The 14,375-nt window shown below is 39.9% G+C and overlaps 1 protein-coding gene across 1 annotated transcript in view; it reads left to right on the top strand.

Moving 5' to 3' along the window:
• Positions 1–14,375, top strand: part of PLA2G7 (phospholipase A2 group VII) — a 40,594-nt gene that overhangs the window by 23,814 nt on the left and 2,405 nt on the right. The window contains exons 3-10 of the mRNA XM_019667537.1: positions 4,062–4,183; positions 4,884–5,028; positions 6,508–6,601; positions 8,753–8,821; positions 9,359–9,485; positions 10,388–10,495; positions 11,822–11,913; positions 13,110–13,280. Coding sequence (XP_019523082.1) covers positions 4,062–4,183; positions 4,884–5,028; positions 6,508–6,601; positions 8,753–8,821; positions 9,359–9,485; positions 10,388–10,495; positions 11,822–11,913; positions 13,110–13,280 — 928 coding nt within the window. The remainder of the gene's footprint in view (positions 1–4,061; positions 4,184–4,883; positions 5,029–6,507; positions 6,602–8,752; positions 8,822–9,358; positions 9,486–10,387; positions 10,496–11,821; positions 11,914–13,109; positions 13,281–14,375) is intronic.

The following is a 14,375-nucleotide window of genomic DNA, read 5'->3' as shown; positions in this document are numbered from 1 at the left end:
CTGTCCTTTCTATCCCTGAGGCCATATTGTAGTTACCAATTAGAGAAAGTTTTAAGAGTGGGTGGGTAAAAGAAAGTATACCATGGGAGAATGTATACCATATATACCATCAATGGGAGATGGCAGAGTAGATAAACACTGTGCCTGCTTCCCAACCAAGGCCACCCAACCAAGACTGGGAAACATGGCAGCCCTACCTAATACATAGCAACAAACATAGAGAGGCAGCCAAAATGAGGAAACAAAGAAATACATCCCAAATGAAAGAATAGGAGCAAACTCCAGAAAAAGAACTAAACAAAATGGAGGCAAGCAACTTGCCAGAGACAGAGTTCAAAACAAAGTTTATAAGGATGCTCAAGAAACTTAGTGAGAACTTCAACAAAGAGATAGCAAGTATAAAAAAGGACATAGAAACCACAAAGAAAAACCAGTCAGAAGTGAAGAATACAATAACTGAAATGAAGAATGCACTAGAAGGAATCACCAGCAGACTAGATACAGCAGAGGATCAAATCAGCAATTTGGAAGACAAGGTATCAGAAAATACCCAATCAGAACAACAAAAAGTAAAAAAAGTCCAAATAAAATGAGGACAGTTAAAGAAACCTCTGGAACAACATCAAGCATAACAACATTCTCATCATAGGGGCACCAGAAGGAGAAGAGAGAAAGCAAGGCATTGAGAACCTATTTAAAATAATGACTGAAAACTTTCCTAACCTGGTGAAGGAAACAGACAAGTCCAAGAAGTGCAGACTCCCAAACAAGATGAACCCAAACAGGCCCACACCAAGACACATTATAATTAAAACGGCAAAGGTTAAAGACAAAGAGAAAAATCCTAAAAGCAGCAAGAGAAAGCCAACTAGTAATTTATAAGGGTGCTCACATGAGACTGGCAGCTGATTTCTGAACAGAAACTTTGCAGGCCAGAAGGGATTGGCATAAAATATTAAACACGATACAAAACAAAGACCTACAACAAAGGGTGCTCTACTTAGCAAGGCTATCATTTAAAGTCGAAGGAGAGATAAAGAGCTTCCCAGACAAGAAGAAGCTAAAGGAGTTCATCGCCTCCAAACCAGTGTTACAAGGAATGTTAGAGAGACTTCTTTTAAGACGGGGAAAAAAAAACCAAAAAGCATACACACACACACACACACACACACACACACACACACACTATGAATAATAAAATGGCAATAGCTACATATCTCTCAACAATTACTTTCAGGGTAAATGGATTAAGTGCTCCAATCAAAAGATATAGGAAGGCTCAATGGATAAGAAAACAAAACTCTTATATATGCCTACAAGAGACTCACTTCAGACTTAAAGACTGAAATTAAAGGGATGGAAAAAGTTATTTCATGAAAATGGAAATAACAACAAAAAGCTGGATTAACAATACTAATACCAGACAAAACAGACTTTAAAACAAGGGCTATAAGAAGAGACAAAGAAGGATCTAGTAATCCCACTTCTGGGTATTTACCCGAAGAAACCCAAAACACAATTTTGAGGGGACCTGTGCATCCATATGTTCATTGCAGCGTTGTTTACAATGGCCAAGATGTAGAGGCAGCCTGGGTGTCCACTGATAGATAAATGGGTAAAGAGGAGGTGGTATGTATGTATAATGGAATGTTGCTCGGCCATGATAGGGAATGGGTTCTTGCCATCTGCAGCGGCATGGATGGACCTGGTGGGTATTGTGCTGAGTGGAGTATCAGACAGAGAAAGACAGATGCAATGTGATTTTGCTTGTATGTGGAATATAAAGAACAAAATTGACAAACAAAACAGAAACAAACTCATAGATACAGAAAACATTTTTCCTGGTTGCCAGATGGGAGGGAGTTTGGGGGTGGGTGAAAAAAGGAAAGGAAGGGATTAAGAAGTACAAATTTGTTGTTACAAAGTAGTCATGGAGATGTAGGGTATAGCATAAGGAATATAGTCAATAATATTGTAATAACTATGTATGGTGTCAGATGGTACTAGATTTGTTGAGGTGATAGATGGGGAGGGTTGGGGGACTGGGTGTAAGAGGTGAAGGGATTAAGAAGTACAAATTGGTAGTTACAAAATAGTCATGGGGATGTAAAGTAAAGCATAGGGAATTTAGTGAATAATACGGTAATAACTATGTATAGTGCAAGGTGGGTACTAGGCTGGTCAGGGGGATCACTTCTTAAATTATATAAATGTCTAATCACTATGCTGTACACCTGAAATTAGTATAAAATAATATTGAATGTCAACTGCAATTGACAATCATAATATTAAATAGGTGGGGAAAAGGGAAGGGTGATAAGAGGTCCAAATTTCCAGGTATGAAACAAGTCATGGGGATGTGATGTACAGCATGGAGAATATAGTCAATAATATTGGGATAGCGTGGTACGGTGTCAGATGGTTGCTGGACTTATCATGGTGATCACTTCTTTAGGTTTACAAATGTTGAATAACTATGGTGTACACATACAACTAATATAATATTGTATGTTAGTTATAGTTTTAATAAAATCTTTTAAAAAAGTGTATACTATAAAGCATTCATTTGATGGAAATGAGAGACCAATGGTAGTGAAAACTTAGTTCAGTTTATTTTGAAAAATATTTATTGCACTCTGACTATTTGCCAGACATTGTATTAAGATCTGAGGATACAAAGATAGACACAGCTCTTAAGAAACAGCCTACTGTGGGAGACAGAGTATGCAAACACATAATTTTAATATAATATGATAGGAAGGATGATAAAAATATATACAGGGATTGATTTTAATGCTAAGGATAAAATGATTACATCTGGGAGGGATCAGGGAAGACTTGCCATAATCAGGATGTTAAAGGTTGAATAGGAATTTGCCACAGGGATTTAAAACACAAGGCATAACATTTACAACGGTGCAGAGGCATCGAACAGCCCAGTGGATCACTCAGGAACGCTGGAGCACATGGAAGGGAAAAAGCTGAAAAGAATGAGACAGTAGACCTCCAGACCACGAGGGTCTTTCTTACAGTGCCGAGGCATTTGGAATTTAGCTTGTGTGTCCATGAACACATTTCAACCCTGGAACACTGAAAGGGTAGGCCACCATTGTGCCTCAAGTAGCAGTGGAAGTAGCTTCGGAAGGCATGTGTAGATCCAAACACCACCTATAAACTGCCTCCCTAAAAGATTCCAATACAGTCCTTCCTTTACAAAAAAACCACCTGATGATAGGAGCCATGGAAGGATTGAAAGAAGAATTGCCTGGTGATACTTGTGTTTTAAATAACTCCAGGAGCTGGGCGAAGGATGCATTTGAAAAGGCCAAGCTCCCAGTTGAACAGAACAGTTAGGAGAGATGGCAACTGTCTAGTCAAGAGACAGTGAAGGTATAAAATGAGACAGTGAGCCCGCGGGCCAGGGGTATATTGGGAAGATAATCCTAAACTGAAAACAAATATTATAAATTGAGACTTGGTTGAATTGAAGGAGTTGGTGAGACAGGTAGGAGAGTAAGATGATCCCTAAGGTTTCTGGCCTGAGACACACGAGATAGGAAGTTCTGGGGTTGCAGGCTCTGTGGCTGGAGAACGAGGTGGGGGGTGGGGGGAGCTGGGAGATGGTTATTTAGTTTCATTTTTGACCACTGTCTTTCATGTTCCTGTGGGAAGGACATCAGGTGGAGATAGATACCCAATGGGAAGTGGTAGGGACAAATCAGAAATGTGAGCTAAAGTCCACGTTTAGGAAACACAGTTTTGGGAGGTGGTCTTTAATCTGCTCTGGATTGGAGCAGAAGGTAAGGCCAAGGCTGTCAGTGTTAGGAGGTGACAGTCCTAAGTGTCTCAGTAAAGGGCTATGGCTACCTCCATCCTTCCCCCGACACAGTACTTTGCATAGAGCAGGCCCGCAGTAAGTACTTGTGTCTTTTACTAGTTAGGAAAGAGATGAAGGAGGCCAGAGACTATGGGCAGAAACTTGATTCCCTTGGAATTTCTTTGCATAAGAAAGCCTGGGGAGTAATGGATGACAAATGAGATAATATGTTCCTGTTTTTCAGCACGGATCAGTAAAATACAAGCTCTGATAGCTGCTGCAATGGATGGCCAAACTAAAATCCCCCCAGGAAGTGGGTCTTATTCCGTCGGTTGTACAGACTTGATGTTTAAATACACTAATAAGGTAATGCTTTGATTAATGCCACTTAGCCTTATATTGTAATATTAACTGTTGCTATGGCTCACCAGAAGTTTTGAAACTGGACCTTGCCCTCCCTTGAGAATGGCTCATTTTGCCATTTGAATTGTTTCATAGGAAGGCTTTTGCTCTTAAGTCATTCCCCAACCCATTGCTGTCATCTGATTACCGTATTTCCCCACGTATAAGACACACCCTTTTTTGAAACATTTGGGGCCTAAAAACTGGGTGCATCTTATACAGTGGTTGTAGATTTTTTTACTTGCGTTTCCCGCAAGTGATGAGGAGTTGTATAAATTTTATGATGAATAAAACTTGAGTTCAGTAACTTTATGTAATACATTTTTTTCAAATTTCGGGCCCCAAAATTAAGGTGCATCTTATACATGGGAGCGTCTTATACGTGGGGAAATACGGTAACTTGACTATACACTCCTATTTTTCCCTTCCTTAATGGGTGAAGCCAGACTGCTCAAACTTTCTTTTCACTCAGAAGAAATATTGTTGTACTATTTCTTTTCTTTTTCAACTGTTTTCAATCATGACAGCAGCTTTAAAAGCCTCTGGACCTCTTCATGAACAACAGAGGTATTTGGGTCCCCACTAATTAAATATGCAAAATAGCTGTTGGAATCTGTTGAAGAAGCCACTTCACTAAACTGGCATTGATTTCTTTCCTCTACAGAGTACCTTCTTGCGTTTGTATTATCCATCCCAAGATGATGAGCGCTCTGACACCATTTGGATCCCAAACAAAGAGTACTTTTTTGGTCTTAGTAAATTTCTCGGAACACACTGGGTGATGGGCAAAATTTTGAACTTATTATTTGGTAAGATTTCTGCCGATCCTGCTTTGTAGGCTCTGAAATATAAGAAAGCCTTGAAATTAGCACAAGTTTCAGACAGTTAAAGACCAAAGTAGATTTTCTCGTCTGAACTTCTCCTAACATGACAAAGAAAGTACATATTTCTTAAAATGCCAAAGGCCAGGGGAACTATCAGTGAATCAAGCGTTCTCATTTTGTCCTTTCTGAATATAATGGGATGGGTGGAGGGAATGAAAGTACCAGACTTTCAGACTGGCTCTAACATCTCTCAATGGCTGGTCTTTAGTTTTTCTTCTTACACACTGTGAGGGAGCAATAATGTGGTGAGGGCAGCAGCTGGGCTGTTGCTTATTTCTTACTTAGAATAAATGAGGAGAATCTACTCTCATGCCCATCACCCACCCCTGAGGGACTAGCCTCTCTCCCTTAGACAACCTGATGTGCTTTCATCACTTAATTTGTCTACATTTCACTAATGTAGACTTTTCCCTCCTTAACAGTTTAACAGACACTGCTGTTGGGTATTCACTATATGTCTTTAGATTTACACCCCCTCAAAACTCCCTACAGCTTTTGGCATTTATTTTAAACATCCCCTTGGAGTTTTCTTAAAAACCACTTCCTAATAGAAATGATGAAAATGTTATAACTACACATGTTTATGGTGCTCAAATAACTTATAAATCATTTCCGTACCAATCATCACATTCAGTCTTCATGGTCATGCCTCCATTTTAGAGATGAGAAAATGAAACACAAGTAATTGATGATAATAATGACCATAAGAATTGAGAAGAGAAGGAAGAGAAGACAGTTATCTTCCATTTTTTGTGCCTTGTACTATGTCACTAGATAGGGACCTTACATGTTCACTACTTAAATATAATTCTCACAAAAGCCCTATGAAATAGATATCATTTCCTTCACTTTACAGAAAAATAATCTAAAGCATAGAGAGTTTTCTTAATGTGCCCAAGGTCAGTAGCTAGTAAGTGGCAGAACTGTATCCAAAGCCACGTCTGAGTGTGAAGTCAATGGTCTCTCTACCTTTCTCTTGATCATGACCTAGTTAGAATGAGAGGAGTCTCCAATTTGAAGACTCTGGGTCGCAGTGTTCCTGAGCTTTACTAGTCGTTTGATTTCAGAACATTCCCTTTGAAATGTTGCCAAAATCTGGGATTGGTAAAAAGAAATAGCCTTCCCCAATACACCTATAAGTATAAAAATGTCTTGCCTTAAGTTCAGAGCTGGCTAGGAGAATGGATCATGAATGAACGATCCTGTGGTCTTAGGAATAAAACACATGGTTTAGGTCCTTGGTCAGTGGGTATCTAGTAGGAGACTTTTTAATGAATTTACTATTAATGCATAAAAATATAAATTCCATGGGTCAGGATTTTATACTAATGTGATGTAAGTTAAATTAACCACCAACATTCAAATCAGAGAAAACACTAATTATAATCTTCTCTTTTTGTCTAGGATCAATGACAACCCCTGCAAGCTGGAACTCCCCTCTGAGGACTGGTGAAAAATATCCACTAATTGTTTTTTCTCATGGTCTTGGAGCATTCAGGTAAAGTTTGAGAGGCTGAACAGTTTTAGCCTCTAGGGATTTAATGACTGAATGCATTTTATCCCAAAAAAACGAATGGCAGATTTTGGAGCGTCATGGGGGCCCCTGTCCTGGAGGAGTTGGGGTTTCCTCAAGAGTTGGGTGTGATCTACCCATCAGTTCTAGCCCCGTCTTTTCCTTCTTCCAGTTCCTGGAGACTAGTCTCACAACAGAGAAGAGAGGGTGTTGCATTTCTGGCTGTTGTCCTTCTATATTATAAAATTTACACTCTCAAAATGAGAAACAGAGAAGGGTTGGGTATGAAGAATATCAGACTGCAGCACAGTTCTAAGAAAGATTGGGCCAGGCCAACGGAGGGAGCGCTTGACCCAAAGTTGCTCATCAGAGGCGTCCTGCGTCTCACAGGAATGAGCCTATGTTGAACCCACACTGTGCCCAGTCCCTGGAGGTAACCAGCAGGAAGCTTGCTTACACGTGGTCGTGGATCAGCGGGCAGGAGCTGGGTGGGGGCTTTGTTCAACTACAGTCTCTACCGCATGGGTTCTGAGTGGCACATTTTCATGACCACCACACCTCCACTTCTTCCGTCTTCACAACTGCCTCCTCCCCATCTTCCTCCTCAGGGCGATAAGACTTTCACAAAAGAAAAGGTGGGTTTTCACTAGAAAGAAGTTGGGTAACACCTGTGATAAGAAATTACCTTCAGGTCTTTAATTGTAGTCTAGCTAGTTATTTGATTTCTACTAGAGCAGTGGTTGGCCAATTAGAATCCCAGGACCACCTCTGGCCTGCTGCCTATTTCTGTAAATAAAGTTATACTGGCACACAGCCATATTCATTTGCTTTTCACACTGTCTATGGTTACTTTTGTGCTACAACAGCAGAGTTGAGTGGTTGTGACAAATAATGTATGGCCTGCAGAATTGGACACATTTCCTCTCTGGCCTTTTACAGAAAAGGTTTGCTGATCCCTGTACTATATGGTTTTCCCTTACTGAGTAGGTCCTGCATCTTTAGGAGTAGAAGACATAATTCCAGCTACTTCCTTTTTACTCTCTTTGGGCATTTTCTACGGAATGCATGACATGAGAAGATTGTGTGAAATGAAGACCCGGAAGGGGGTTATAAATGCAATCGCTTAGCACATGATTTTTTAACCATCTCTGCCTGTCCAATCATTTAAACAACAGCTAACATGTGTTCAGTGATGACCCGTTTTAGACATGATTATAAGTACTGGAAAGGTATTAACTTACTTAATCCTTACAATAATCACACTAGGTACCATACTGTTATAGCATCACCCATCTGCAGATAAAAAACCAAGGCAGAGGTAAGATAGGTCACTTATCCAAGGTAGACACCTAATAAGTGGGAACCAGGATTCGAACACAGTGATCAGACAGCAGGTCCTGTTCCTGTTCTCTTAAGCACCACACTATACTGTCTTCCTACATACATGATCTTATCAGAACCTTACAACTGTCCTAAAGCAAAGGCTTTATTAGCCTTATTTTACAGATGAGGACAAAAATTCAGTAATTACCTAAAGTCATGTAGTTGATAAGTGGCAGAGTCATGATTAAAACCCAGAACTCTCAAAGGCAATATATACAGAGGGTACCAAAAAAATGTATACACATTTCAAGAAAGGAAAAACTGTATTAAAATTACACTGATGGTAACCATTTTGAACACCTCTTGTAACTACAGAAGTCAATTGTGACTTGTATTCATCCTTTGTTATCGGTATATATTATTACAATTTTAATATAGTGTTTTTTCCTTTTTTACAATGTGTATACATTTTTTTGGCACCATTGTATTTATATAATCACTGCACCAGGGTTTCTGGGCCTTGGTATAATAGTACTGATTTTTTGGACTGCATAAGTTCGTGTTGTGTAGTTCTGTGTATTGCACGATGTTTAGCAGCATCCCTGTACCCACTGGATGTCAGTAGCACCCTCTCCCAACTCATGATAATGAAAAGGCCTCCAGGCATTGTCAGATATCCCCCTGAGGGGCAAAACTGTGCCCCCCTTTTGAGAACCACAGCTCCCTGCTTTAACCCAGGGCCCAAGTTCATTAGTGAACCCCTCCTTGTAGCCATGACTGGTAGTTGAATGCCTCCCTTTTTCTGTTTTGAAGGACCATTTATTCTGCTATTGGTATTGACCTGGCATCTCATGGATTCATAGTTGCTACTGTAGAACACAGGTACGTCACCTGGTATGTAGCCGGGCTCTAACTTTTCCTAAAGGCTGATAAAAACGGTTGATTGGATTGTCAACTATGATTACATGATGAGAAAAAAAGGAGACTGAGTTAGACCGTCAAGGATTAAAAAAAAGCTAGCATTCTTAGAATGTTTATTGTGTATCGTATTTGCACACCATCATTTAATCTTCATAACAACCCTAGGAAGGGGTTACCATTACCCCTGTTTTAAGGAGGAGGAAAGTGACACTGAGAAAGGGTAATTTGCCCAACGCCGCCCAGCTAGTGAGTGACAGCGCTAGGATTTGATTCCAGAAGTGAGTTTTCAACATGGCCTCCCAGAATTGTGACAATAATGGGTTTTGTGGACTTACAATGGTTTTTTTCTTAGGAGCCACTTGGGGCTTTTATGATTAAAAAAAAAAAAAAGTAGTGTGGAAGAAGAAAGGGAAATCAGAAAGATCAGAGTGAGGAATGGGGATGAAGATCATGGGTGAGATGAAAAAGCGTAAGTGATTGACTCTGTTTGTATTGTAGAGATGAATCTGCGTCTGCAACTTACTATTTCAAAGACCAGTCTGCTGCAGAAATAGGGAAAAAGACTTGGCTCTATCTTAAAACCCTAAAAAAAGAGGAGGAGGAGGTGCCTCTACGAAATGAGCAGGTACAATGCACTAAGAGTAGAGGGGACATGGTGACTAAAACGCATATGCAAAATGATGACATTTGCTAATGTAACTTCATGCAGGGCAAGCTGTGCTCCTTGCTCTCCTACTTCCTGTTCCCCAAAGACCTGTCAGAAGGTTCTCTGAATAATAAAAGTGCCTTAATGAAATGTCTGGGTAGTAGTTAAAAAAACAAAAACACAAATTCTGGGAGATGACTGTGAATATACAGAATATTTTTGCATTAGAATATTAAAATATCAAAAGAAATTCATAGATCCCCTCCCCACTGCCACAGGCAATATATAAAAAAAAGACAGCTTTTCAGAGAGGAGGGATACAATAGTATTAAGAGTCCAGGCCTGAGGATCCAACTTTCTTTCTATGTTTGAATCCTGGAGCCATCACTTGGCAGTGGGCGACCCTGGACAATTTGCTTACTCTCTTTGTTTTGCTTCCATGTTTTCTCTGTTACAAAAGAATGAATTATAACAATATCCTTCTCACAGGGCTCTTGGGAAGATTAAGTGAAATAAAGCCCACGGGCTTCAACCCTGTGCCAACCTTTCAAGCGGGTGCTTTCCATGTGTTATTGCATTTAATCCCACCCACGTCTCACGGAGGGATGCATTGTTGTACAATAAATGGAAGCCCAGAGAAGTTAAGTAAAGTGTCCAAGGTCACCATAGCCGGGAAGCTACCAAGCTGGGATTGGGACCAAGCTTTAGTTACCTGCAAAGCTGGGGCCTGTGTTGTGAGGCTAGGTTGTTTTCTAGTAACTAACTGCTTAGACTTTTCCGGTTTAAAAGCAACCGATCATTTCTCCCACCTGCAAGCTCTATGCAAACTTTGTGTTGCAGCTTTTTACTTTGTCATTTCCTTCTTCCAATAATCATATTAGGTACACCAACGAGCAAAGGAGTGTTCTCAGGCTCTCAATTTGATCCTTTGCGTTGACTGTGAAACGAAGAATGTATTGGATTTAGAGTTTGATATAAAACAACTGAAGGTGAGCTAAACAAAAGCCTTTTTCCCTTGTCCTGTAGGTCTTTATTGTTCTGTATTGTCTGCTTTTCTGCTGTAATACAAGGTACAGCATGATAAATGGCTGAAAAAAAAATTACAGGTAAAGTATTACAGCAATGAGGAATGTATTAGGTTGAACTCTATGTAATATAAACTTGCCCACAGGCTACAAAAATGGCAATTTCATATGGTTCCGCCTAATACGTCCAGTGGAAGTACTGTAATTTCTTGGATGGCTTCTGCATGTTTTTGAGCTTGAGCCCAGAAAGTTTGTCAGAAGTTTTAGACAAAATGTTGGGAGGGGTGAAAGTCTATCAGACCAGTGGATGACATAAACAAAGACTCAAAAATGGGTGTGGAGGATAAGATGAGCATAAGATGCTGGTCTGTTCCCCAGACCCAGGGGAACCAGCCGGTTGGGGAACCAGCCACTCCCTCTCCTGTTTCCATGCCTTTGTACGTGCTGTCCCCTTGGCCTGACACACTCTCCCCACTAAGTCCTGCTTAATTTTCAACTCAAGTCAGGCATCCCCTCCTCCAAGAGAAGCTTTCCTTTCCTGACCCCACTGCCCAGCCCTGGTCTGTGTTAGCTATCTATTATGTCTACTCCTTGGTACCTCTCTATTTGTATTTGCACCATGCATCTGTGTCTCTTTCTTCCCTAATAGAGTGTGAGCTCACTGACAATGAACTACAATGCCTGGCACAGAGCAAGTGCTCAATAAATGACTCATGGAATGAATAAACCAATAAATATGGAGTGGGGAGAGGGCGAAGTCAACATGGAAGCTGCTGTGTTAAGTGTGGATGACTAGGAAGACCATCAAGTTCACTTCTGAACTTTTACAAATGCTTGACATATACTGGGGGTGCCCCCAAAATGTACACATTTTAAGAGATGTTATCTATGTATTACTTTTTGAAGTTGAATTGAATTATATTAGCAACACGTAGTATGACATTCGCTTGAAAGATGGCATTAATCAAATGAATGCTAGCATCATTCATTGTATTACAGTTTTAATACAGTTTTTTTCCCTTCTTAAAATGTGTATACATTTTTTTGGCACCCTCTGTGTATGTGTGTGTGTGTGTATACACATATGTGTGTGCTTGTATTGTATATATTTATGTGTGTGTGTGATGTATGTGTATAGTTGTATATGTGTGTATTTCTTTTACAAGAAATCAAGGTACGTAACCATGCCCATAAATTGAATAATGATTGCATGATTCACAAAATCATTCATTCTCTTCTTCTGACAACCTATGAGATCGTTATGAATTCATATCCTGCTTTTTCACATAGGACTCCATTGATAGGAATAAAATAGCAATAATTGGACATTCTTTCGGTGGAGCCACGGTTATTCAGGCTCTTAACGATGACCAGAGATTCAGGTAAGAGAATGAGGTAAAGACAGAGAACAGTAATTTATTGGAAGAGGGGCAGTGATAACTCGTGTGAGATAGAAGTTTATTAAATTCTTAGGCAGGAAGGGACCCTGTGCCGCTGACAAGTCTGTTCTGCCTCCGTGAAGTACTCAGTGTGAATTTTCCCAGGCAGAAAGCACCTACTTTTACTGATTTTAAAAACTCGCCCTCCCCGCTATAGATTTTCCCTCGTTCTTATTTATCTGTTTGAGAACTTAACATTTTCACTTGGAAATTTACACTTATGTACACACTTTATCTGTGACATAATGATTGTGATAATAATATTGCCGCCTTATAGTCTACACTTCCCCAACAGGCAGGGTATTTTTAATTAATTTTTTTCATCTTTAATTTGGAGAGAGGCCTGAAATTACATAGCTATTTGGGTGGAAGTCGGGACCAGACTCGACTCTTCTAACTTGTAGAAGCATTTTCTTTCTTGAACCACTTCATCCCAGACTGCTGAAATCATGCAGAGCCACCCGTACAGAAAGGGGCAGGATAACCTGTGAAACTTCATCTCACATTTCTCAAAATCCGTTTTAGTATAAGGGAATTCTCTTCTTTCATTCATTTAACACATAAAACAAGAGTGTCCGAAAGGTCAAGAGACATCTTTTAAAAAGAAACTTAATTACATTTTCAATTAATATGCCCCATATGTTTTTGTTCAATGCCCAGGTACTTTTCCAGGCGAAGCACCCACCTCTACATATAAAGCAATGGGTCCAATTGTTACTTTTAAAAAAAGGTATAATAAATAGACTATGGAGTGTCCAGAAGGCCTGGAAACACAGGAGCAATAGTGCATGTATTGAATTTTCTCAGACACCCCACAATTTTGAAGAAATTACTACATTTTTTTAAAAAAATGTATTTTGAAAATAATATAACCAAAAAAATGAATAAAAATTTTAAAGATAGTAGGTTGTTCTAAAGGTCACAATTCCTAAATGCCTCCTAAGGGAAATGATTATATCATTCTAAGCCTGCTACCCTATAAAGTTAATCATATCCCCTTCCCACATGAAGTATAATGCCAGTGAGATAACCCATAAGAAACCACTGTGGGTCTGTCCGTTAACCCCAGCATCATTAGAAAGTCCTGCGTGTCGGCCAGTGTATAACCAGCCTTCTATTATCATTATCAACGCCTACAGGTGTGGTATTGCCCTGGACGCTTGGATGCTTCCACTGGCTGAAGAAGTACTTTCCAATTTTTCTCAGCCCCTTTTTTTTATCAACTCTGAACGGTTCCAATATCCTGCTAATATCATAAAAATGAAAAAATGTGACTCACCTGGTAAAGAAAGAAAAATGATTACAATCAGGTAAGTGATAGGAACTGACTTATTTCATCATCTGAGACAGAAACTTAAAACTTGGATAAACATCAACAGATATCATGAGGTAGCCATTAAAGTGTTGTTAAATTGGTTTAGACTTTCAATAAGGGAGAACCTTAGAAAAATCTCAGGTCCTAAGTGCATTTAGGCTTACTGTTTTTAAAATGCCCATTACTATATGAAGCTCATATAGTGATCATTAAAATCTGCACCAGGAAACGTTCTACTTTTATGTAAACACAAGGGCAGGTTACACATTTTGGGGGCTGGGGCAGGGGGCAGTAGTCCATCAACAGGCTGGACTAGGAATTCTTAAGGAAAAAAGTCAGATCATTTGTTGAGACCTGTGCAAAGTGTTTACCTATTTGGAAAGAATATGAATTTATGAATTCCCCAAAACTCTAATGGGGTTCCCCTTGAACATCGGCAATATGCTTATATCATGGACGTGAAAAAAAATGCCAATAGGGTTTTCAACTCACAATGAGATGTTACAATGCAAAGCAAAGACAGAGCTCACCTCACTCCTCTCCTACCTGATACCTGGTTTATTTAGAAGGAGAAGAAAAAGAGAGACAGCAGGAAAGAAAGACACAGTATAAACACTACGGGATCAGAGAATGGAGGGGTCTTTTCCAACTGAGGTGGTCAGAAAAGGCTGCTTGGAAGAGACGGGAGTAGAACTGGGTCTTGAAGGATCCAGAGAATGTAGATAGATGGCGAGGGAAGGTCTAGATAAGGTAAGGACTTCAACATAGCTTATTTGTGTGTGCAAGTCCAATCCTAGAAGAGAACACAGGGCATCTAACGTTTCCTCCACGCTACTTCCCACTGGGTTCTCACACTATCTTTTTCTTCTGTTCTGGAAACCTTGAAAGAATCGCTTGTATGTAATATTTCATGTCCTTAACTTCCATTTACTTCTTGACTCCTGTGGTTCTAGCTTCCTGAACCCTCACCACTGTGCTAGAGCTGGTCCTACCGAGGATAGAAAAGGCCCAGCTTCCCCTCCCCTCCCCTCCCCTCCTCTTCTTTCTCTTCTCTTCTCTTCTCTTCTCTTCTCTTCTCTTCTCTTCTCTT

Source organism: Hipposideros armiger, unplaced genomic scaffold (assembly GCF_001890085.2).
Source record: "Hipposideros armiger isolate ML-2016 unplaced genomic scaffold, ASM189008v1 scaffold_499, whole genome shotgun sequence".
Taxonomy (NCBI): domain Eukaryota; kingdom Metazoa; phylum Chordata; class Mammalia; order Chiroptera; family Hipposideridae; genus Hipposideros; species Hipposideros armiger.
This window is presented reverse-complemented; position numbering and strand designations above follow the sequence as displayed.